This window comes from Stegastes partitus, unplaced genomic scaffold (assembly GCF_000690725.1).
Source record: "Stegastes partitus isolate 25-593 unplaced genomic scaffold, Stegastes_partitus-1.0.2 Scaffold251, whole genome shotgun sequence".
NCBI lineage: Eukaryota > Metazoa > Chordata > Actinopteri > Pomacentridae > Stegastes > Stegastes partitus.
The window spans coordinates 90,753-115,508 of NW_007577982.1; the positions used below are offsets into that span (position 1 = coordinate 90,753).

The 24,756-nt window shown below is 40.4% G+C and overlaps 2 protein-coding genes and 1 long non-coding RNA gene across 5 annotated transcripts; 1 reads left to right on the top strand and 2 right to left on the bottom strand.

The window, feature by feature from the left end:
- Positions 1-17: 17 nt before the first annotated feature.
- On the bottom strand, positions 18-3,778 carry rnf113a (ring finger protein 113A). Its single transcript, XM_008281926.1, has 10 exons — positions 3,657-3,778; positions 2,332-2,411; positions 2,153-2,251; positions 1,797-1,904; positions 1,473-1,582; positions 1,279-1,385; positions 1,093-1,182; positions 905-998; positions 710-816; positions 18-165 (listed from the first exon to the last, which is right to left on the bottom strand). The coding sequence occupies exons 1-10, from the start codon at positions 3,760-3,762 to the stop codon at positions 98-100; spliced, it is 969 nt and encodes a 322-aa protein (XP_008280148.1). The 5' UTR covers positions 3,763-3,778; the 3' UTR covers positions 18-97.
- A 1,246-nt stretch (positions 3,779-5,024) lies between these two features.
- On the top strand, positions 5,025-23,312 carry rundc3aa (RUN domain containing 3Aa). Of its 2 annotated transcripts, none has more exons than XM_008281927.1 (11): positions 5,025-5,164; positions 14,691-14,818; positions 15,836-15,969; positions 16,060-16,145; positions 16,388-16,477; positions 19,148-19,228; positions 19,305-19,470; positions 19,554-19,711; positions 21,145-21,258; positions 21,399-21,505; positions 22,419-23,312. In XM_008281927.1, exons 1-11 carry the CDS (start codon positions 5,058-5,060, stop codon positions 22,559-22,561), a joined length of 1,314 nt encoding a protein of 437 aa, XP_008280149.1. In that variant the 5' UTR covers positions 5,025-5,057; the 3' UTR covers positions 22,562-23,312. The 2 variants fall into 2 exon arrangements, with proteins under 2 accessions (XP_008280149.1, XP_008280150.1); XM_008281928.1 differs by having other exon boundaries at positions 14,691-14,806.
- Positions 8,365-12,007, bottom strand: LOC103357379 (uncharacterized). Of its 2 annotated transcripts, none has more exons than XR_520200.1 (2): positions 11,849-12,007; positions 8,365-10,016 (listed from the first exon to the last, which is right to left on the bottom strand). It is a non-coding gene; the product is annotated as an uncharacterized LOC103357379 (long non-coding RNA). The 2 variants fall into 2 exon arrangements; XR_520199.1 differs by having other exon boundaries at positions 8,365-10,920.
- Positions 23,313-24,756: the final 1,444 nt, after the last annotated feature.

Genomic DNA, 24,756 nt, shown 5'->3' on the forward strand with positions numbered 1-24,756 from the left:
CACACGAAGAGGCTGTAAACCTTCTAAAAAAACTGATTTTATTCAAAGTTTACACAGACAAACACATAAGGGGATGGTTGGAGATGTTCATATGTTGCTAATCTTCCTCGTCAGATGGTGGCTGGTCTGTTGCGGCATGATGTTTCTCCATCTTTGCCATTAACTCTGAAATAAAAAAGAAAATAACAAAAAAAAAGTGATTAATTGGAATCATTAAGTTGTACTGATTACATAAATTATTTACATATAGTTTAATTTCCCTGTTTGTTTTTTAGACTGAGAATTCTTTATAGCATTACTTTCCTATCTTTATTCACTTTGAGAGCAACCAAACTTTCTGTGTTCTCGAAGATCTACTTTTGCCGCACAAATGTTTCGTGCTTCAGTTCGAGTAAGTCTCCTCCTGATCAGGATGCCTCAGCTTCTAGATAAATATATACTTTATTGATCCTTTGCACAAAATTATTTTGTGACAGCAGCTCCAATCACAGTCAAGAGCCAACATCTAACAAAATGTTTTCTGGCACAAAAACTATTCACAGAAGTACTATAATGTATGTAATGTGCAAAATATAGAGTACAGAAAAAAATGCAGTGTGCAAAAATCTTTGATGACATCAGACAGCAGGGTTTTGAGGGAAAGTATTACCAAATCTGAATGTAAAATGAAGAAACAAACTTGATTAAAGAGACCAAAACAACTGCTTACCTTTAGCAGGGTTAAAGACTCCGTTGGTTTGAGTATTGCACACATAGCAGCGCTTGGATTTGCGGTAATGCTGAAGGGCACAGGTCTCACAAAAATAATGCCTGCATCTGGGAGACATTTGACTTGTTACGATGCTGCAGCTGGTAATTAATACTAACATGCATGACTCATACAGAAGAAGAAGAAGAGACTTACTTTGTGATAATGGGATTCTTAAAGGATTCCCTGCAGATGAAGCACCTGAAGGGCATATCCTCCTCATCGCTGCTCACCTCGTAGTTCTCATCATCTGGGTGGAAACACAGTGGAGTCCAGAAAATGCTCATGTACATTATGCAGATTTTTTTTTTTAATTTTTAAAAAAATCACCCTTCTTAACTCACCATTGGCTCCATATCTGCCCTCTTCCAGTTCCCTCTCAATCTGCCAGCCATGTTTGTAGTCTGACCTGTCATGAAGGAACTTGCAGCTGTCTGAAAGCAGGAGAAGAGAACACATAAGTGAACTGTCAAGATATTAACATGAAAAAGTTGGTTATTCAGCAGATACTTTAATGTTCAAAATCTTACCTCCAAAACCACAGAAGCCAGTCTCCTTGTAGTCTTTGCAGATATCTGGCTGGTAGTCCCACCTGACTGTGGCTCTCAGGTGTTCAGGGGCTCGGATTGGTCCTTTTCTGGTAAAGAGGTTGAACAGAATTCATATTTTTGCATCCACTGATGAAGAATGTTTTGTGATGAATATGCCACTCCTTAGTTCTCACCTGACCATGCCAGAGGAGGCATTGCCCATGGTGGTATCTTTAGGCTTGATGAATTTTTGGTAGTTGTTGATGCCACGGTAGATTTTGTCATCTTCTTTTCCGGTCAGCTCCTATTGAAAGAAAAAAAAGCAGTTAATTCACCTGATTAAGATAAGATTCAGGGCTGATTATTTGACATTCATTTAAATGTTAAAACTCAGGTCAAAATTGGGGTAATGCCTAAAAAAATACATCAGTTATGAGAGAAAATGATAGTGTTTCCTTTTTTTCTTTGCAAAGACAAGAGTTTTATGAGACTAAAAGTCATATTAGCTTGTCTCTTACCTCCTGGATTTTCTGACTCCTCTCAAAAATTGCTTGAGCATCCTTGTCTCTCTCGGTGTCAAGCTCATATGTAGCAGTTGCACCCATGTCCTCGGGACCCTCTGGTTTCTTTTTTCATCAGGAAAACGGCAGAAAGTCAGATTTTTAAATTTTTTTTTAACCAGCTTTTATATCTCAGTAAATTTAAGAGGCAGCAAAACAGATGACAAATGCATAAAAACAAAACATCACAGATTCAGATGGAAAACACCTGAAAATAGCTTCTGAAGGAGATACTTGTTCATGATTTGTGTTTTCTGAATTGAGCATCAAAGCACTGCCTGTAAAATGCAATATGAAGGAAAAGTCTGACTCACCGCCGACCGTGTGGACTTATAGGCAACAGTGACCTTCTTGTCTTCTTTCTCCTCATCACTTTCACTCGAAGAAACGGCCTCTCTCTCCACTTTTTTTGTCTGAACGAAAAGAAAATAAGAGTCAGGCCTGTCTCGATATGACGCTAAAAGCTACTTTAACGTTATTATGGTTACAATACCCTTTGAATCATGGGGTTGACTCGACCACCCTTCTTTTCTCTTCTGACCACAGAGCTCTGGTCTTCATCGCTGTTACCATCTGAAAAAAAAGAAAAAAGTGCAACTTATATTTTGCTGAATCCTCTAAGCATTTAGATATTTTACACTTCACTGAAGCTTTGCATGAGTGACAGTAGATCAGCACATTTCTGTACTATTAGGCAGTTTAACAATATCTAAATATACTTGAGAAATAGAAGATACAGGTTGCCCAGAGAAGCTGTGTTGAAATGTAAGGCTGATCAGAAAATATCACACAAGATTTTGCATACTCATATAATCTTCTAGAATCACACAAATGTTGATTATTTTCTTGATTATTCAAATAAGTGTTTGATCTTCAAAAAGTCAGAAAATGATGAAAGTGTTTGTTGAAAACAAATTTTCTCCACAACCCAAAGAACTTCAGTTGACTGTCATAGAGGAGGAAAGAAACCAGAAAATATTCAGATTCAAGAAGTTTTAATAAGAAGATTCTGACCTTTAAATCTTAATCCACTAAACATTTTCTAAAACTGTTGAATTGACTACCTAAGCAGAAGCGAATAATTTAATCGTTGACAGCGAATTCATTATTCATTGTAGCTGTAATAAACAATACAATGAAATTAGTTATAATGATACTGTATGGAAGTATTTTATATACTTTTTTGTTTGACTCATTACTATGTAAATTATTCAGATAAATCAAAATCATAAAAAAGAATATTGGTTCTCAACCGAATACTTAATTTGTGACACCAACTAGATTCTTTGTATTTATTTATTTTTTAATGGAGAGCAGTTTGACGAAACAGTGGTTGTTTAAAATGCACTATATAAATAACGGTGACTTGAAAATACTTTCAAGAACATTTTTTCTGATGACATTCATTTTTTAACAATACACATGAGCTTTTGTTGTTGTAGTTTCTAATTTATTCATCCATTGATTTACAGCTCCCTAACTGATCACATAACAACAACAGGCTGCCCACACATGACATCTTCCAAATTCCGAGTGACAACAAACGCAGCACAGATGTGGAAACTACTTTCCACAGTAACGAAAATTGAACAAGCTGCTCTCAGTTTAGCACCGTTTGTTTGGCTCTTATAAGGTAAGTATTGTCACTATTTATTCAGAAACACAAGGACATACAGAAATACTTGCTAGTTAGTTTGTGTTAGACGTCTTTGACGTAAAGCCTGCGGTCAGGGTCGATGTCAAATCCACGGCGTTAAGAGCATAAGACGGTAAATGGCTGAAAAAAACATAAACCTTAGCTTAATGAGAAATTACTACCTTTGTCGCTGTCGCTCGCTTTTCTTTTTCGCCCAGAGAATTTCTTGGTAGATTTTTTGAACAAAAAAGTGCAAGAACCCGCTGGTGGCTTGTCTGATTCCGCCATCTTGCCAGAAGTATGTAAATACCTGCTGCCGCCACAGCGCCCCTGGAGGCTCGGAGGAACCAACACATTCTGTATTCACATTACAGAAACTGCTTTTCAGAGGATGTTTTTTTTTAACCTTTTTTTTTTTTTTTTTTTTTTTTTAATTAAAGAGTGACTTTCCCCCCCCAAAAAATGTACGTTTACATATTTTACAATTTACAAGTTATTTTTACAGATTTTCTATGCTTGATAAATTATCGATAAAAACGAATGAAATCACAGAACAGAAGTCAAAATTTACATGTTACCCTGAAAAAATCGAACTTGTAAGTTATGTGTTTTATTTTTATTGTTATTATTATTATTATTATTATTGTTGTTGTTGTTGTTGTTGTTGTTATTATTATTTTAAAGAGACAGTTTTACAGACACTTGCAGATTTTAGAAATTAGTTTTTACGGTTATTGAATGGTAGAGTAGTCCACCATTTTTTGTGTATTTTTTTTTTTTTGCACTCTTGATGCCAGATTTTCACAGTTTTAAAAAAAACAAACATAAAAAAAAAGACTATTTAAATAAAAAGTTAAACTTTCATTGACTTTCACCGATCCAGTTTAAAAACAAAACGAGTTGTAATGAATGTGAAATAAATGAATATAATAAAAAAGTAATAGAACTAAATAAGATTTACAGTGTCCATAAGAAGGTTGTTCTGTTTCTCTTCTGGCATTTAGTTAAAGAATTTAACATGAGCTGAAACATATACTGAATATTGCTTTTGGTGCTGCGTGTTTATATGTTGTTGTTTTTGGTTTTTTTTTTAACTGTTGATACCTCCCTAACAGACTAAAACATCGTAAACTATGTTGACGGTATGAGCAGATTAAATAATAGTAATAACAATAATAATAACAATAATAATAAACAGTTCTCAGAAGAAATAAATGAGAAAGTAATGATTAAGTAAAGTAGTTTAGTATGAGTACAGAAATACATGAATACATCATTTCCACCTGTCTCTCCACTGTGTTAAATGTTCAAATGAGTAGAACTAGAAAATGTGAAAATAAAAGCATCAGTAATGGATTTCTTATCAGTGCCATGAACAAGTGATGGTGCTTTTATTTTGTAGGCGTTAACCGGTGCTCATGCATCTAATCGTGTGTAACTTGTCGTTCCTCCTCCTCCTCCAGCATCAGCAGCATCCGTGGCTCCACGCAGAGGACAGCGGGTGATCGTAGGACACAGGGCCCGCGGAGGGAGAGGTCCTGGCCTGGGCACGGATCCCGAAGAGGCCCCGGGGCCGCCGCTGGATGGAGTCGGGCTGCATTCAGACAGCAATGGCTATGGGTCTGGCTTCGAAGAAGGCGTCTGCTCGGAGCGTCGGCGTGGAGCGAAAAAACCTCATCACGGTTTGCAGGTACACATCACGACTCCCTCGACGTGCCGTATTTATCTGTCAGTGCCTCCCTGCGTGCTGGTGCTCGTGATTTACCAAACCGTGGAGGATTTTTTTTTTTTAAGTCTAAGAAGCCCCTCTGCAGCGCTGATTCCTGAGGCGAAACAAAAGCAGCAGGGCTTCAAATAGATGGAAAATAATGCAGAATGATGCACACATTTATAGAAATGCAATGGATGAGTGTGAGGCAGGTGCGTTTTCACCTTCACATACCCCTGCCTGCCTTCAGTTTTCATCATCCCTTATTTTCTGGATAGCTGTTGTGATATTTGTCTATAATCTCTTTAAAAAGTCTATTTTACTTAAACTGTCCAGTGATCTGCTTTGTATCAGTCTAACATGCCAAATGCAGCTTTAAATGATAAAATGTGACTATACTGGTCAGGAAATACACCATCCAGCAGCAGGTTTCCTCCCCCATCACAGTGAGCCTGAATGGGACAAGGGCATTGGGAGCAGAGCAAGGACTCCTCCCCACATCAGTGGCCCTCCGTCCTCCTCCATCCAGCCGGTACAGCGCTGTGATGGACGCTGATGCTATACGGCTTCAATAAATTAGAGAGGTTAGGACTGTAAATGTCTGAGCTGAGAGGTCCTCAACATGTTCACTTTTATGTAATATCGCTAGTATATTCACATGTCCTCTTGGATCCAGTGTTTAGATGTGTTCATAGTGAGGTCGTGCTTCATGTTTCAGTCATCTGTTTTCAGTAGTTTCTGATGTTTTTTTGGCAAATTCAGGCCTAAGTGTTGACTTGGTTGGTGAATAGACTGAACAATTTTCAGGAGTCTTAGAGAAGATCATAATAAAATGCAGAGAGGGCATTTGCCTTGAAATCAATGCTTCTTTGCTCTTTCTCAGCGTTTCAACCTCAGATTTATTTTATGGATTTTGTGTTGGGAATGGCTGAACAAAATAGTTCATGCCAAGCATAAACTTGAAATCCCCTATTATTTATGTTGTATTGTGGGTCGCACATAAAGTGGAGACCAACCCAAGACTGCAAAAAATGTAAGTTTTACTTCAATAAATATCTTAAGTAGGTGCCGACCGGTCGGATCCAATATTCAGCATTTTTCAGCTTTCAGCTTTTTATCTTGTTTTGTTTGTTTATTTTAACAGATTCTTCATGAAATAAATTAACTTTAATGTGAGATACTTTGGCTCTGATTCAGCCATCTCTCTCTCTATCTGTAGTCTGTGTGTTCTCAAGCAAAGTCCTGCCAGCAGCACTATCTGATTTGTTACACGTCACAAGTAATAACCTGTCAACACTGCAGGATCTATGTTGATAAGCTGTCTTTAAATCAAACATATGGACGACAACATTTTATCCTGGAGTTTGTGGTATTCTAAGTTTTGACACCAAGATTTTTATTTTTACTGCAAATGTTTATTGGATCCAAATTTGATTGATAAAAACCAGAACCTGTATCGAATCTGTCAAAAGCATGTTAGTCAACCCATAAGCTAAAGGTCGTATCTGGGGGATAATGTGAACAGCTATGTGGAGCTCCAGCAGCTACAGTGTGACCTTCTCCAGTGTGAACAGTTGTGACAATGAAGTTCATGGACTACTAAAGTATTAAACTATTAAAATCTCCTGAAGTTATCATAAGAACATGTTGAGGACTAATTGTCACTTAGACACAAATAATGTTTATTAATGGGCAAATGAATATAGAATATATTATGTAAAATAATATGTTTTTGCACTGACACTCCTGTAGGATCACTCTCCAATATGATAGAATTTAAGCAGGGATCATGAATAACTGTGGCAGTTTAAAGGTCAATTTGTGAAATAAACCTCTGCCACAATTAATCGGTTAATTGATTAGTTATCAACTATTTAATAAATCAACAACTGTTTTGAGTATTTTTTAAACAAAAAACAACTCAAAAATGATCTGATCCCAGCTCCTTAAATATGAATATTTTGTGTTTTCTTTTCTCTCCATAACAGTAAATGTAATATCTGTGGGATTTTCTGATGTTTTGTAGCCCAAAGAACTATTAGTTAAAGGAGAGAATATCCATCCATCCACCTATCCATTATCTATACACCTCATTAGGGTCGCGGGGGGGCTGGAATCCATCCCAGCTGACTCAGGGCAAAGGCAGGGGACACCCTGGACAGGTCACCAGTCTATCACAGGGCTGCACTTAGAGACAGACAACCAAGCACACTGACATTCACACCTACGGACAATTTAGAATCACCAATTAACCTCAACATGTTTTTGAACTGTGGGAGGAAGCCGGACAACACACGCTGTACGGGGAGAACATGCAGAAAGATCCCAGGTGTCCTCACCGGGACACGAACCGGTGACCTTCTTGCTGCAAGGCAATGGTGCTAACCATCGAGCCTCCTGGCAGCCCAGGAGAGAATATTTGACAGAATAATCAGTAATGATAATCACCATTAGTCGCAGCTCCACTGTCATCATTGCTTCTTAAATGAACACAGTCACAAAAGGTATTCTTGAAAGTAAAAAATACCGATTATTATTATTACCATTGTCTCAGACATGTCTTGCACATTGCTGTCATTTCTTATAACTAATATCACTACAGCTCTGGATTAAACTGTATGTTTGATTTTAAATCTGCAATTTATGTTTACATATATAATCAACGATTAATATTTTCCCAAATATCTGAAAAAACACATAGTCACATGTTCACAGAGGCAAACATCTTCATATTTCAAACCAAAACCTAATCATATTTAAATTTATTACCCAACTGATGACAAAATGCAACAAATATTGATATTTTATAATTTGGAGATTTTATTTTTCCATTTTTGTTTTAAAATAACTTATTCATTTTATAAATTTGCTGCTGCTGTTTCAACTTGATTTAATGTAGCTTGGTTAGCATGGTCCTACTTTATAGTGCTTTTATAATATGTAATATGGTCGCTTGTGGAAACCTGCAGTAAAATTGTAGCTACTTTAATAGTTTTATAGTCCTCCTGTAGAATGTATTATCATACTACTCTGCGTCTCAAATTGCAATTTGATAATAGTCATAAAAGGTGTTCACTGACTCCTTTCTGTTTTGTTTTCTTGGAATTCAAAGCATCCTTGTTTCTACAAAACTAAAGAACCCCCACCAAAAACCAAGAAAAGACAATGTCCAGACTCTGGAATAGACACACAGTCAAGCGTTTTTATTCGTGAACCTTTCTGTTCAAGGTCCCGTCTGCATTTTAGTGACACGTAAAATGAGGCAAAACACACAACATCACACAGAGCATGCATGCAAAGAAAGAAAAGTTCCCACAATGGACTTACAACACAGAGAGAGATTAACAGGGACACAAAAACACTGTTGTTTTCAGTTTGTCCTGACCGCGCTAAGACAGATTTAATCATTTAAGCATTTTAATGACAAACAAACCTGACAAGACAGAAATAAAACCTCAAACAGCTTTCCATCAGTAATGCTTACTACACAGTTTCGTTCCATTTTTTCTAATGAACGTGACATTGATTAGGTTCACTTCAAGGGCAACTTCTTCTAGACTGTGTCGCTGCTCCATCTCCTCATTCGCTCGTGGAGTTTCTGACCCTTTTTTGTGTTGTTTTGCTGGTCAGAGTTGATTCAAGTAGTCATGAGTTGTTGTGTGATCGTACAGTCTGGATGGGGAGAGATCCTGAATCAGCAGTGGCCCTCGGGTCGCACAGTCAAGCAGGCTGGGGGTCGTGTTGGTGCAGGATCCAGGCGTGCTTACTTCCACAGCTGAAGGGCTGCCTGGCTACAGTAGCTAAGTCACATTAGTGCTCGATTAGTACACCGGGCCAAGCTTCTATTTACCCTAATACGTGTGTGTATACATATATATAAAGTTTGACCTCTTTTCCATCATGCATTGTTTAACATACAATCAGCACACAGAGATTAACAGTTTCAATTGAAAAGGGGCTGTTTCTGCTCAGTTTTGGGGTTGAAAAGTTCACATGTTGTTGCTTAAAGTTCCTCAGTTCTGTCTAGAACTAAATAAAAAATCAAAAAACTGGCATCACAGTCCTGTTTAAAAGTTACATACTTGATGTGGCATGATGTGGGTCACCAGTACCAGGCACAGACTAATCTCTGCTCAGTGTTTCGGTGCCTTTTCTACTTATCAGAATAAACCCTTTTTAATTAGAGACACATACTGTATGTACAGCAAAACACATTTGTGTGTAATAAAGGAAAACCTGATCAAACATTTGCACCACCTCAGGGAAACTTAGTTTCTGCACAAAGCCTGTATTGGGAAGTTTAAGAATTTTAACAGAGAGAGAAAAATAGTCAAAGAGATGACTGCATGTATTTTAGCCTTGTGATGGAGGATTTTTGACTTCATTCTCGCCCAAACTCACATGTCAGTTTCCATATTGGAGATGATCATTGGCAATGTTTTTGTTACTTCTAAGGTCAGACAGCATCTGAGAATCAAATGGAATTTTGTTTTAGAGACTTGGTGATATTTATAATGTCCACAGTGGCATCAGTGTCATCGTGATCTACTGTATCTCTGCACTGTTGCCACTGGCAACAGGTTTTATCTCAGTGTTGCAGGGCTGAGCCTTTCTGCAGCAAATTTTCATGCAACTTTGTGTTTTTGTACTCAATTTGATAGAAGATTGGTGGATCAGCAGTCAAACGATTTGGTTGGTATTTGTTTACAGGCCACATTCTGTGCTTTGATGTTTAAAATGGACAGTTTTGGTGCTTTAGTCTGGTTTAGAGCTGTCGTGCCGTTGTCCGTGACCGGAGGAACAGTGTTGCTGTGGACACGGAAGGGGGGGGAACCTAAGGAAAAATAGATACAGGAAGATGAGTGAGACAGGTCTGATGTGAAGTGTTATCCCTTCAGCTGCTTCCTGGAAACAAAAGGAACATGGAGGGAAAGAAGGGAGGGCGATGTGCTGTGTCTCGTCTGAGGTCTGAGCTTGTTCCGGGGCGTGGCTCGAGAGGAGAGAATAAAATGTTCTGTGGACATGCTTCGACAAGTGGGCTGCTCTGCTTTTTTGTTGTTGTTGTTGTTCTGAGCGTGACAGTTGCATAATTTTGTGCCACTTTCCACCTCTTTCTGTTCCCTTTCTTAGACAATATCAACAAATCTTTGAATCTGCAGTCACATTGATTTCTAGTTCAGCTTCTGTGCAGCCTTCCTTTGCATTTTCCCTGATTTCTGAACAGACTCTTATTTTTATAGCGTCAAGTATGTGAAATTACAGCAGAAGTTTCTTTAGCTGAACATTTGGACACCGCTCTCTCACCATCGGCTTCCCTGTTTTTCCTCATTTTACCCCCCCTGTCGTGCTCAAACTTCTGATTTACGCTCTCAGTGCTTCTCAGCCCAAACGCCCTTACTGTCCATCTTACACCCCGATCCTCCCCGCACCTCCTCTGACCACGGAACACTTTGCCTGGACGCTTTTTCACAGAGGGGATGGGTGAGAGAGAGACAGAGACACACCCTGCTGTCGCTACCTTTTTACATTTTTTAGTCTGTGTGTTTTTGGCCTGAATTATCCTAATTTTTATCAAAGCACAAGACATTTTTTTCTCTTTGCGCCAATCCAGTGCAGGACGAGACGTCTCTCGCCCCCGACAGTCCAGGACGATAAACACAGCACTGGCTGGTGTTGCACAATGCTGCGGCCAGCGAGGAGTTCGCCTGTGTCATCTGATCCTGCTGGTTATGCCAAGACTGAAGAAAGAAACAGAGACAGAAAGAAGAAGAAAGAGAAAGGAGTCAGGGAAATGTTTATGAGGGAGCGAGGAGAGTTAATGCGAGGCTTGCTGTGTTCAGGTGAGGTGTCCCTGCAGATAAATGCAGTTTTCTATGCATGTGGATCAAGTGTAAGTACAGTAGAAGGGTGAGGAGGGAGAACAAGAGGGCATTTAAAGAGAGCTGAGAGTGGGCTTGGCGGAGATCCAGGCTGAGTGAGAGGGGGCACAAAAGAAGCTTGTCAGAAGGCCCTGCAGTTGTTTTTCAGTGTCAAATCGTACCAAGAGCATGTTGCTATTCCACTCCATCCATTTGCATTTGAGGCATGCCAGTGATCCCCCCTTCACATCAAAGGACTTCAGTTAATTTACAATCATCTGCTGTAATGTTCCTTTTGAGATAACATTGCTTTATCAGCTCAGAGAAGTCTTTTGTGCAGCAGTTGACTTTCTTCTGTTTTGATTTTAAAAGCTGTCACACCAGCAAATGAGCAGCCCAACCAGTGGTTCCCATACTGGGCCCCTGGGAACCTCTGGTGGTTTTCCAAAAGTTTGGCAATCTGCATAATGAGGAAGTGCTTGGCTTCATGCATTTTTCTATCATTGGAAGTATGCAGTGCAAATATTTCACTATGCACTCCTTATCTTAGATTTTAACACAGAATAGCACATTTTACTACTAATAACACTTCTTTTTAGAGGGATTCCTTAACACAAAGTCATGTCACAGTCTGACACAGATCTGAAATGTGGCAATGACTGTGAATCCCTGCCCTAACGCCCAATTGGTTACAGGAATTGATATTTTTTGAGTCACACATGCAGAATCATAGTCAACACCTCAAGATGTCTCAGGACTTGATCGTCTATGCAGAAGCATTATCAGACAGATTTTAGATGCCACTAACCTGTTTCCTTGATAAATCCGGCTCGACCAGACAAAGTCAAAGCTCCAAAAGTAAATTTAATCCAGTTTTCGCTCTCAGTTGGAATAGACCCTGTGCAGACGCTGTAGCGGTGTCCATACGTTCCCCAACCCAAACCCCACGGTGCGCTCCCCTTTCATCTAGAGCGTCTTGCGTTTGGGAAAGAGGGCTTTCCGAAAAGAGGTGGTGGTGGTGCCCCTGCTGAAGGAGGCGCCTCCCAGCGAGATCTTGGTCTTCCCGCTGGTGATCGTGGAAGAACCCAGGGATGTCGTGCTCCTGCCCCGGCTGATGGAAGAGCCCCCCATGGAGAGCTTGGACTTGCCCCTCTTTATTGTGGTGTTGCCCAGGGTCAAGGCCGTCTTCCCCTCTGTGAAGCTGGTGTTGCCCATCTTCCTGACCCAGATTCGACAGCGGGGTTCGGGACTCACTCGACGCGAAGCATCGCACACTCATGCAGCACACCCTGCTCCGCAAGCCCTTGGCGGTAATAGTAACATCAACTATGATCCAGAGCAGACCAGAATGCTACGCGTGGATAGTGCGACCCCCGTGTCGCATAATGCCTTCGTTGAGCTGGTCGACGTGGGCTTTGGAAGGCCACATACCACCCATGTGTCCCTGTGAATGGACAGAGGCAGCCGTAGGTGGCCACAGCCTATCTGGGGGGACTGGGACAGTGCAGCGATTGTCCCTTCACCACGACGACACCGAACGGTTGAAGGACACATTGTTGCAAAGAGGACAGTCTGAGGTGACATCACTTTCTTCTGAGCCATTGTTCCCTATAGCCTCTGATTGCAAGACATTCCCTCTGTGTCCAACCGTATACACCATATGTGAAATGAGCTGCACAGTGTCAGTTTTTGCAAGAGAAAGGCTGAATGTGTTCAAGTTATCCACATGTATTCGAGGCTTTGATTGCACCTCTCCTCTATTTGTGTCGTCCCTCCGTTTGAACCATGGGTGTGGTTCCTTCACAGCTGGTTTTCGTTATCCATTTGTGTCCCTGCTGAACTTTTTTCAAGTCAAATGAGTGTGTGTTTTGTTCCATTTAATCTCGTGAGATCTTACAAAAAGTGCATACAAAACAATGAAGCAAAGCAGTGTTTAGACATGTTACTTTTATAAGCACTGTTACACCAATCAAACTTTACAGTCTGTTGAATGTTATGGAAATGCAGAATACTAGTCAGTCCTATCGACATGCACACAAAAAAATACCACATATATACCACTGATGTAGACATGTTGTTGGCTGTACATGCACAATACACAGGAGAATAGTGCTGGTGAAAAGCTCTCCACATACATCACACACAGCTGTTTCACACTTCCCCTCCCTGCCACGTCAACACGCCATAAAGCCTCATCTCATCAGTGTCACATTTGCATAACACGCTCGGCACGGCTTTGGGAAATCTCACATGTGATTGCAAACCCATTAGATCTGCAACTCACTTAGCACTTTCTCACATTGGAACCAAACAGCTGAGTAGCGTCATGTCTTCTTGAACTGACACACACTGATCACAAACATAGCAGCTCTTTTTTTTTATTGATTATTAATACTACTGACCTTCTAAAACTGAGCACATAGACATATCCGTGGGGTTTTGTGCAGGATTCAAGTGTGAAAATCCCAGTAGATGTTGCTATGCGTTTTATTGCCCCTGACGAGGGTGGTTTTGACCACCGACACGGACTTGGTCCCATGGGTGAAGGTCAGGGTGGTCAGGGAGCTCGTGGTCTCCCCTCGTGTCACAGAGGTGTTGCCCACTGCTATGCTGGTATTGCCCAAAGTTACGGTGGTTCTGCTCCAGGAGATCGAGGATTTGCCCCAGGAGATGGCGTACTTAGTCCTCAGGACAGAAACCCTGCCTTTGGTAAAGGAGGTCTTGCTTGACGAGAATGTAGTTTTCCACTCATTGTTAGAGTCATTTTTGGACTGCTTGGCTGCTTTGGGTGTCTTGGCCCTGGCCTCGGGGGTCCGTTCCATCTAGGTGTTCCTGCGCTTGGCCGTCAAGGCTTTCCGGAAGGAGGTGGTGGTGGTTCCCCGGCTGAAGCTGGCCCGTCCCAGAGCCACAGTCGTCTTTTGCCTTTGGATGGTGGAGTCTCCCATGGAGGTGGTGGTCACTCCCCTGAAGATGGAGGACTTGCCTAAAGAGACGGTAGTCTTTCCCCTGGCGATGGAGGTGTTTCCCACCGCCACGGCAGTCTTGCCCTCTGTAATACTAGTGTTGCCCATTGATGCAGAGGCAGTGTGCCTGGACGCCGGCTCCTAACATGCACGCTGCATAGCTGTCCCTCCGCGGCTGCAGGAGGGTGTGCATGTGCGGTTGAAAGCCAAACTAAAGCTGCAGCAGCTGCCCTAAATAGATCACACCACAATGTATAGATGAGGGGGAGGGAGTTATTTGATCATTCTTTGATGCTGACCGGTCCCTCAGAGAGACGAGACCCAAAAGGACCTGGAAGCACAGCATGCACAAAGGCTGAAAAGACAGGGGGTTAATTGTATTGTTTTCATGATAACACTGCCAAAGCACTGAAGGGGTACATTGTCCAGTACACAAGACAATTGGGGTGACCTCAGTATGATAAGATGGCGTGGTTCCCAAAAAAGAAAAAAGCCCTCCTCCCTGCCGTTGTTCAAATACAGTAGTACATTTGTCTGCTGGGGTACAGTACACGGCTACGCTTCATGTGCAGCACACAACCAGCTGAAATCCTTCATGTGAATATTTGGGGGGTTTTTTTCCCCCTTCTACATTGTGTTTTTTTTTTCTTTTTCTAATGCCTCTTTGTCTGTCTGCTTCTGTTTCAGATTCTCTGTAAAGACTCTCCTAGAAAAGTACACAGCAGAGCCCATAGATGACTCATCCGAGGAGTTTATTAACTTTGCTGCCATTTTAGAGCACATCCTCAGCCACCGCTTCAAAGGTAACACTGCAGGTAACATGCAGCTCAGGAAATGATGCACAAATCAGCTAATATGACTGAACGCGAGGCAGTAAAACATATTAACCCCTTGTAAACCAGTTTGTGTCTGAATTTTTTTTTTGCTCCCGTCTCTTGTTTACTCACTGCGGGCTCATTTTTCACTGCAATATAAAGTCCTGCACCGCTGTGGACGCAGAAAAAACTGAAAATGTCTTCTGTGCAGTATGACACAGTTATAATGCCAGTATCATTCAAGAGAAATAAACAGCAGAAGTTGATTTTCTGTTAATATTTGTTTTTTAAAAAAACAACAACCTGGAATTTACATGTACAACATGTTCCAAGTTGTTAAAAATTACTGGGAAAAGATGGTGACTTTACATACGATAGATATTTTATTACTTTCATTTTTTTTGTCTCTGGTCTGCTCTCTTTAAATACAGCCTGCAGTTCAGTCGAATAGTCGATGAATTTTCATCATGAGACTGTTGGTTGTCCCAGAGTCACTAAAGGGTTCTCAGTTGCCCAGAGAAGTGCAGAATTTTTTGTTTCTCACAGAATCTCATTAGTGAAAGCCATTTATTTTTGATAGATTTTTAAATGAGATGTGGAATAAAGTGATTTTGATGAACTATCATGAAATTAAGCTTAGATTTGATCATTCCTTTTAGACAGAAAAAGTGTCACTCATACAATAAAGGACAGAAAGTTGAAAATCGTCTGATTCCATCTGTTTTTACAGGATCTGATAATTGGTGTAATTTTGATGATTTTTCACAGATAAAAGGCTTTACAAATCTGCCAGCAGGTTTTGGGGTTCAAAGGGTTAAATATCAAAGCATAACTCTACTACGTACGTCAGCCTGTCAACATTACCCATTGAAACAAAATTGTATTATTGTCAGAAGGCCATAAAACAAGTGCGATTACACAGTCAGCTGTACTGCTGCCGTGGCTGCACATTTCTCAGTTCAGGCTGCTGTCGGAGCAGAAATGATTCATGATTGCTGTGTTTTATTCTTGGAACAGGCTCAGGAAGCTGGTTCAGCTCAGATGGACAGCGCAGTTTCTGGGAATATATCCGGCTGGCCTGCAGCAAGGTGCAGAACAACTGCATCGCCAGCATCGAAAACATTGAGAACATCAGCACATCGCGAGCCAAGGCAAGCATTTTTGTATGCACAAGTGTGTGTGTGTGCACGAGTGTGAGAGAAGGCCTTGTGTTCCCACTCACTTGTTATGTCGTCCTACAGGGTCGGGCGTGGATTCGAGTGGCGCTGATGGAGAAACGTCTGTCTGAATATGTCTCCACTGCTCTGAGGGACACTAGAACAACCAGGTCAGACCGAGTTGTTCATTGCAACCGCGTTTTTGGATTTTAAGGGATCCCCGCTGAAGTTTTACGTTGCTTCAACGTCATTGTAACTGTCTTCATTTGTTTATTGCTAACATCAGAACTAGGTTAGATTTTTTTTCCAGCAAATACAAATTAATTTTTCTTTTACTGACTACAGAAAAAAAACCCACTCCCAGTATGACACCTGAAAGTTCAAAATGATTAATCACCTCTTTATCTGACAGGAGGTTTTATGATGACGGAGCCATCATGCTGAGAGAAGAGGCCACAGTGCTGACCGGCATGCTGATTGGATTGAGCGCCATTGACTTCAGGTGATATTGTGCACTATGTTTTAAAATATGAATACTTAGACTGACCAGCCCAGAATTTTTGAAAATAATCCCAGTTATATGGTTTAATCATGAACAAAAGTTTACGTACACTTCTAAAGACCACGTACAGTTGAAAACAGAAGTTTACATATGCTGTATAGAAAGACATAACCTTTTTTTTTTTTGTCACTGTCTGACATTAAATCAGACTAAATTTTTACTGTTTTAGGTCAGTTAGGTTTACCAAAATTATTTCTATTTGCTAAACACCAGAATAATGAGAGAGAGAATTTTTTTTACTACTTTCTTCAAAGTCAGAAGTTTACATACATTTTCTTAGTATTTGGTAGCATTGCCTTTAAACTGAATGACTTGGGTCAAACGTTTTGGGTTTCATTCCACAATTTCTTCATAATAGTTTGCTGGAATTCTGGCCGATTCATCCTGACAGAATTGGTGGAACTGAGTCAGGTTTGTAAGCCACCTTGCTCCACACACCTTTGTCCACAAATTTTCTACAGGATTGACATCAGGGCTTTGTGATGGCCACTCCAAAACATTGACTTTGTTGTCCTGAAGTGTCTTTGTAACTAATTTGGAGGTTTGTTTAGGGTCATTGTCCATTTGGAAGAACCACTTGTGCCCAAGTTTTAACTTCCTGGCTTTTCCATGTTGTCACAAAAGGAAGCAGTGTGTTGGAGGTTTGCCTTAAAATACATCCACAGGTGTGTCTGCAATTAACTCAAATGTTGTCAATTAACCTATCAAAAGCTTCCAAAGCCATGGCATAATCATCTGGGCATTCTCAAATACTTTGAAGGCATAGTAGTCTTAGTGTATGTAAACTTCTGACTTTGAAGAAAGTAATAAAAAAAATCTCAAAAAAATCTCTCTCCCTTTATTCTGGCATTTAGCAAAAATAAATAATTTTGGTAATCCTAACTGACCTAAAACAGGAAGAGTTTAGTCTGATTTAATGTCAGACAATGAAAAAAAAAGGGTTTATGTCTTTTTATACAGTAAACTTCTGGTTTCAACTGTATATAATGGCAGACTCCTATAACTCTGAATTTTGTATGATCAAATCATTGAAACACATCTTGATGATTAATATGACAAAATCTGTTGGGTCAATAAAATACATACAGCAACTTGAAATATCATTTTTGGTAGTGTATAGAGCTGTGTTAATCAGATTTTGTTTGTGGCATGGCCTCTTACCTTGTTGTCAGTCACTACGATTGACTACAGCTGCTGACTCCTCTGAGCCAGTTTAAACAAGGCCCATTTAATACTCTCATTAGACTCAGTCACAAACACTACAGTGGGAAAAGTCTGAGGAGGTCAGCACAGATCTGAAAAAGCAAAACACTGACTTGAACAAGTCCAGAAAGTCACTAAGAGCCATTTCAAGCAGCTACAGATCAGTCATGGTAAAGCACATGGTACAGTCGTGTGAGGAAGAAATCATGTCTTGTTTATTGCACAGCCCTGTGGAATAATCACTTTGCATTTCACTGTCCACACTGTGTGAGCATGTCACAAATAAACTCTTGAATCTTGAAAAGGTAACGAAATAAACAACTAAATAGTTTGCTTGAATTGAACTGAATTGCAAGGCTAACACATTACCTTCTGAAATAATTGGCGTACTCTCACAAGTTTACCATCCATCATCCATCCATTATCTATACACCTTAATCCTCACTAGGGTCACGGGGGGCTGGAGTCTATCCCAGCTGACTTAGGGCGAAGGCAGGAGACACCCTGGACAGGTCACCAGTCTATCACAGGGCTACACTTAGAGACAGACAACCAAGCACACTCNTTCATAATAGTTTGCTGGAATTCTGGCCGATTCATCCTGACAGAATTGGTGGAACTGAGTCAGGTTTGTAAGCCACCTTGCTCCACACACCTTTGCCCACAAATTTTCTACAGGATTGAGATCAGGGCTTTGTGATGGCCACTCCAAAACATTGACTTTGTTGTCCTGAAGCGTCTTTGTAACTAATTTGGAGGTATGCTTAGGGTCATTGTCCATTTGGAAGAACCACTTGTGCCCAAGTTTTAACTTCCTGGCTTTTCCATGTTGTCACAAAAGGAAGCAGTGTGTTTGAGGTGTGCCTTAAAATACATCCACAGGTGTGCCTGCAATTAACTCAAATGTTGTCAATTAACCTATCAAAAGCTTCCAAAGCCATGGCATAATCATCTGGGCTTTCTCAAATACTTTGAAGGCATAGTAGTCTTAGTGTATGTAAACTTCTGACTTTGAAGAAAGTAATAAAAAAAAGTCTCAAAAAAATCTCTCTTTCTTTATTCTGGCATTTAGCAAAAATAAATAATTTTGGTCATCCTAACTGACCTAAAACAGGAAGAGTTTAGTCTGATTTAATGTCAGACAACAAAAAAAAGGGGTTTATGTCTTTTTATACAGTAAACGTCTGGTTTCAACTGTATATAATGGCAGACTCCTATAACCTCCTATAACCAGCGACCTTCTTGCTGCGAGGCAACAGTGCTACCAACTGCTCCACCTTGCAACCCTCTCACAAGTTTACCAAGAGGACTAATTGTTTACAACGGCCAGTATATTTACTGGTGGATAGTTCTCACCAGTTTGATTGATGACATAAAAATAACTTGTTTGTTTCTTTTTCTGTGCAGTTTTTGCTTGAAGGGCGAGACTCTGGATGGGAAATCCCCAGCTGTGATCGACTACACACCCTACCTAAAGTTTACTCAGAGGTGAGACTGACCCAGCTGATCTTTATTTCTGCATGCATGCGTGGTGCATTAACTCTTCTGCCTCTCCGCCGTGTAGCTACGACTACCTGAGTGATGAGGAGGACCGCCACAGCGTGGACAGCAGCAACAGCGAGGAGAGCGTCCCAGAGCATCCCTACATCCCCCTGGTGACCGACGAGGAGAGCTGGAGCAACAAGTGTCGCAAGATGGAGCAAAGGTTTAAGATCGTCTACGCCCAGAAGGTGACTCACGAAAACCTGAAATCACAGTTCCTCACTGTCAGCTTCTATACAGAAATCCCTACCTCACTGTATGTGTTGTTCAGGGTTACCTAGAGGAGCTGGTTCGCCTGAGAGAGTCACAACTGAAGAACGTGGAGACGGAGAACAAGAGACTGAGAGCCAAGGTGGAGGAGCTGACGGTGCAGAGTCAGCAGGAGAAGAAGGAGCTGGAGGCCATCGTGCTAGAGCTGCAAGCGCAACTGTAAGAACATAGAAACGTTGAATTACATTTCTCTCATAAACACAAAATAACTTTCCAGAATTACACGATATGCATTCAGTCGGCAGAGGTCAAAGAAGACGTTAAAATGGAAGTTTTAACGCAGTTATCGTTTTCAGTTGAAATAGATTATTGGTTGGTCTACTGGTTGTTCACAGAAGAAATGATTACACGAGTTTCCGATGGTCATGAGACCACAAGGGGACTTTGTTTGTCTCATTTCAAACGCTAAAGAAGAAAAAGCCTTTATTTGTCACACACACATTAAGCCCAGTGAGATTGGCTTTTCTGCATGACTTCAGCTCGGTGTCAGAGCGCAGGGTCAGTTACGGTACAGCGCCCCTGGAATAAACAGGGTTAGGGACCTTAATCAAAGGCCTCACAGGCAGCTTGTGGTGAATCCCCAACCTTCTGAGCAGCTGAGCCAACACTAGCCCTGTATAGATATATTTAGAATATATAATGCTTTTTTTTTTTTTTTTTCAAGAAAGAAAAACAGAGCTGCCCAAAATCCCTAATTTTCCTACCAGCTCAGTGCACAAATCTGGAGATTTGACAGTGATAAAGGAGGATTACCAACACCAGGATGTATGTATGTTAACCCTCTGAACCCCAAAACCCCACAGTGGGTTGGAAAGGCATGTTATGTATAAAAGGTCCAAAATGACACCATTTATCAGAGCAAGACACGATACAAACAGAAAGAATGGTTGGATTTTCAACATTCCGATGGTCCTTGAACTTAGAATGTGTGCCATGCAGGTCTGTCATACAGAATGAACCAAACTGTTGCTGAAATTTGCGATATATAATCAAAATCACTTTTATTCAACATGTTTCATTTTAACATTTGACAAAAATACACCGTTTGAAGAAAATTCTGCATTCAACAGCACAATTAAAAAGCCATGACCGTTTCCTGTTGTATTGTGGGCCATGTTTAAAAGTGTATTTGTTGATTCTAAGCTTTTTCATTTTTTGTAAAACAAAAAATCAAAGACTTTGTTTTTTCTTTTTTATGATTTATGGCATTATAACAATGTCACTTTGTCCGTAGAACAAAGAATCAAACAAATTTTAACTTTTCTTTTTTCTTTTTTTTTTAGATTCATGGGGTTATTACTGTGCCACATTGCACAAACAACAATTTTGAGCATCTCTACTTCTAGTCATGGTTGTGCCGTTTCCCTAGAGGTGCAGGACTTTATACTGAACCCACAGAGAATAAGAATGTGGAGTTCAGATGGTTGAGTGACAGTAACATTAAAAACTAATGAAAACACTCCAGTGCTCATTTACTTGTCACAACAACTACAAACTACAGATACTTTCACCGTTGATGTTTAGGTGCATGGTTGATAAAATGAGAAGTTTTTTGTCAGATCTGAGTCTTTTTTGTCCTGTGCTTCGTTCAGCTCTGCCCTCATGCCCTGTGATTCCTCCCATCTGGCTAAAGACCTCTCCATCCCGCTGGTCAACCAGTGGTCCACCATCACAAACAACCAAGGCGATGTCAAACTCTTCCGCAGGTACACGTGCAGCAAATCTGCAGAGCTTTTCTGTGATGTTTTAATGCAGTGAGAATGAAAACAAGTCAAAACAGTGTTAAATATAGATGCCATTAATACACAGAAGACTGTGCTGATGAGAGGATATTTGTGTCATCCAGGAGGAGTTTCCACAGTTTGGAGCAGCTTTCTGCTGAAGTCAGTCTGCACTCAGACTCCCAGAAGACTGACGGGAGGCAGAACGGAGACGCTGCCTGGACCTCAGCTGGTAAAAAGTGCTTCTACATGCATCACAAAACATTTACTGCAGCATTTAAAAGTGCAGCGAGGACAGCGATTACTTTTTGTCCCACCTTTGCTTTTAAATAAATCGTTCAATCAATTGTCTGCTTTTTTTCCTTAAGCAGAGAAAACATTTTTCATAGTGTGACAACTACTGTATTGTATAATATTTGTACACTCCCCACCATGACATGAAAGTCTTTCAGAGGATGACACTTATGCACATGTGCACACATATTAAATGGCAAATTTAAGCTATGACATTTTAACTTCCTTTGATTATTAAAAACAATAATGAGTTACAACACACACTTTTTTTTGCATTTGATTTTGATTGTCTTGCATCACATTTTGGTAGTTTTATGTACTTTTTAGGTAATTTTGCAGCTCAATTTGGGCGTTTTATGTCTTTTTTTGGTGCTTTTCCATTTATTTTAGGTTGTTTTGTGCTACATTTTGGCAGTTTTCTGTCTTTTTGTGGCTGTTTTGCATCACATTTTAGTTGTTTTAGTTTGCATTTGTATTTGGTTGTTTTGTGCCACAATATAACAAAAACACATTTACTGCAGCATTTAAATATGCAGGGAGGATGGTTATTACATTTGTGCTACCTTCAATTTTAAATAAATCTTTCAATTTCAATTAGCTGCTTTTTCTTTTTGTTTTTTTACTTCAGCAGAGAAAACATTTTAGCAATGTATCATTTCTGCTTGAGCAGGAATATATTTGTACGCGCCCCACCACTACATAAAAGCCTTTCAGAGGCAGCCACCCATGCACATGTGCATACATATTCATAGAAAAGCAGCCTGTTTATGGTGTTTCGTGTGGGCAGAATAAGCTATGCACGGCCGTAAGTCGAATTTTATTGTGTTTTCCTCTGTTTTTTGCTGCTGCAGGGAAAGACAACACTCCCTCCATGCTGGGTCTGTGCGGCTCTCTGGCCTCGTTGCCGAGCTCCAAGTCGCTGGCGAGCCTCAAGTCCAGCGAGTGTTTGGTGAACATCAGCACCGAGCCCAGCCCTGCGCTCTCTCCCAGCTAGGAGCTCCAGACCAACAACAGCCACGATTTAACCCCCAGCCTGTCTGCCTGGTGATGCTGCGTTGTCCAAAACCACCCCCCGTCCTGCTCCCAACCAACTCTGAGAGAAAACAACAGGAAAGTCATGACAGCACATCTGGATTTTTGTACGTGAACGTGAAGTCGTCATGAAGCTGAAAGGATCCATCTCTTTTGGTTCTTTCCTTTCTCCTCGCCTTATCCACTTTCCAGCCTCCACTTTGTACTTTCTGCAAATCCCCTTCATCCAGAATCATGCAAAGCCTCCGGGAAACACCCGCCAGACCTTTTCCAAAGCATCCCATCTCGCTCCTTATTTGATCATCTCCCCATGACGTCGTCTGTGTGTTGTTGCACCTTTGGCCTGTTTTATTCTGTTGTAACCAAGACAGCACTCGCAGCTCTTTGGATGCAGCCAAAGTCAAATGAGATGATCTTTTTAAGAGCTGCAGATATAAAGTCAGAAGGCGGTTTCCACAAGCTGCTCCTTACAGAGTCTTAGAAGTGTGTTTTCTGAGTGTGACTGAATGGTATGAGAGTGCATATCATTCCTGCTCGATGAATCAAAGGCCACAAACTCTTGCAGTATTTGTGCAGCTATTTATTGATTCTGTTAAATATTTAGCTACCACATCTGTTCATTTATCTCATTTCGATCTGGTACAGCAGTATGTTCTTTTTACATTGGGTTGTTTTGTTTGTTTTGAGTTGCAATAAACTGCCTTTTTCCATTATGTGTGTCTGTATGGCTTTTTTAGTGACCAAACGAACAAGTGTCAAAAACAGCGATTGTAAAAATGGCTGCTTGTTGCATTACTGTGGCTCCATCTAGTGGTTTAATGCAACACACTGTGCTGGAGAAAAAAAAAACTGTCATCTCAGTAGGTTCTGAGCAGTTTTAGGCTTCTTTGGGGGACAAATACAAGTAACTAAATTCTAAAATAAAGCAAACTACACTATAGACTTCATACAAACTCCTCCTCCGTGTGGATTCAAATATTTCAATCAACTTGCAAGATTTTCATGCTCAAGTCTCCAATAATCAAAATGCTGAAATCTTACCACCTGTATGGGAAACAGTTAATACAGCAGTAACAGAATCTGAGGTCTTTGCACTTCCTTCTCAGTTGTTGTTGCTGATTGACAGACTGATTTACTACCACATCCCTCCACTCACACTTACAGGGCAACAGAGAGTCTGAGGAAGCTTTGTTTGAAAATAACTGTCAAATACAAAGTTTAGCAAACATCTGCACTCCTAACTCATTTGATACTGTTTTCTTCCCTGATGCTGCAATGAAGTGAATGCAAGCATATAACTAAATAAGAATTTGCAGTAACCACACAGCCTTTCAGCTTTCTGTGGTTTCGTGTTGTTGCTTGAACATATTGTTGGCAGAGCCATATCACTTCACTGTGGTCTCACTCACAGCATTAAGTTATGTAAGGTTAAGTGTATTATATTACAGTATAGCATTATAGCTATAGAAAATTTTATGTAATGTGTGTTGTTAAATTACAATTAAATTATATTAGGTTATGTCATATTATAGTATCCATCCATCCATTATCTATACACCACTTAATCCTCACTTGGGTCATGACTTAGAGTGAAGGCAGGGGACACCCTGGACAGGTCACCAGTCTATCACAGGGCCACACTTAGAGACAGACAACCAAGTACACTCACATTCACACCTACAGACAATTTGGAATCACCAATTAACCTCAACATGTTTTTGGACTGTATGAGAGGAAGCCGGAGAACCTGGAGAGAACCCACGCTGCACGGAGAGAACATGCAAACCCCACGCAGAAAGATCTTGGGTGTCCTCATCGGGACGCGAACCAGCGACCTTCTTGCTGTGAGGCAGTGGTGCTAACCACCGCTCCGCCTTGCAACCCCATATTATAGTATGCAATGCTGTATTATAGAATATCTTATGTAATGTATGTTGTTGGATTAAGTTAAGTTAAATGATATTATATGATGTTGTGTTCCGTTATGTTCCATTACATAATGTGTTATGTCAGATCATATTATGTTATATTATGTCGGATCATATTATGTAATATTTTACTATGCTTTGTAATGCATCATATTATATTATATTATTCTGTCATTATGTATACAATAATTTCACCATTTAATTTGTGCTTGTGGCACTAACAAATACA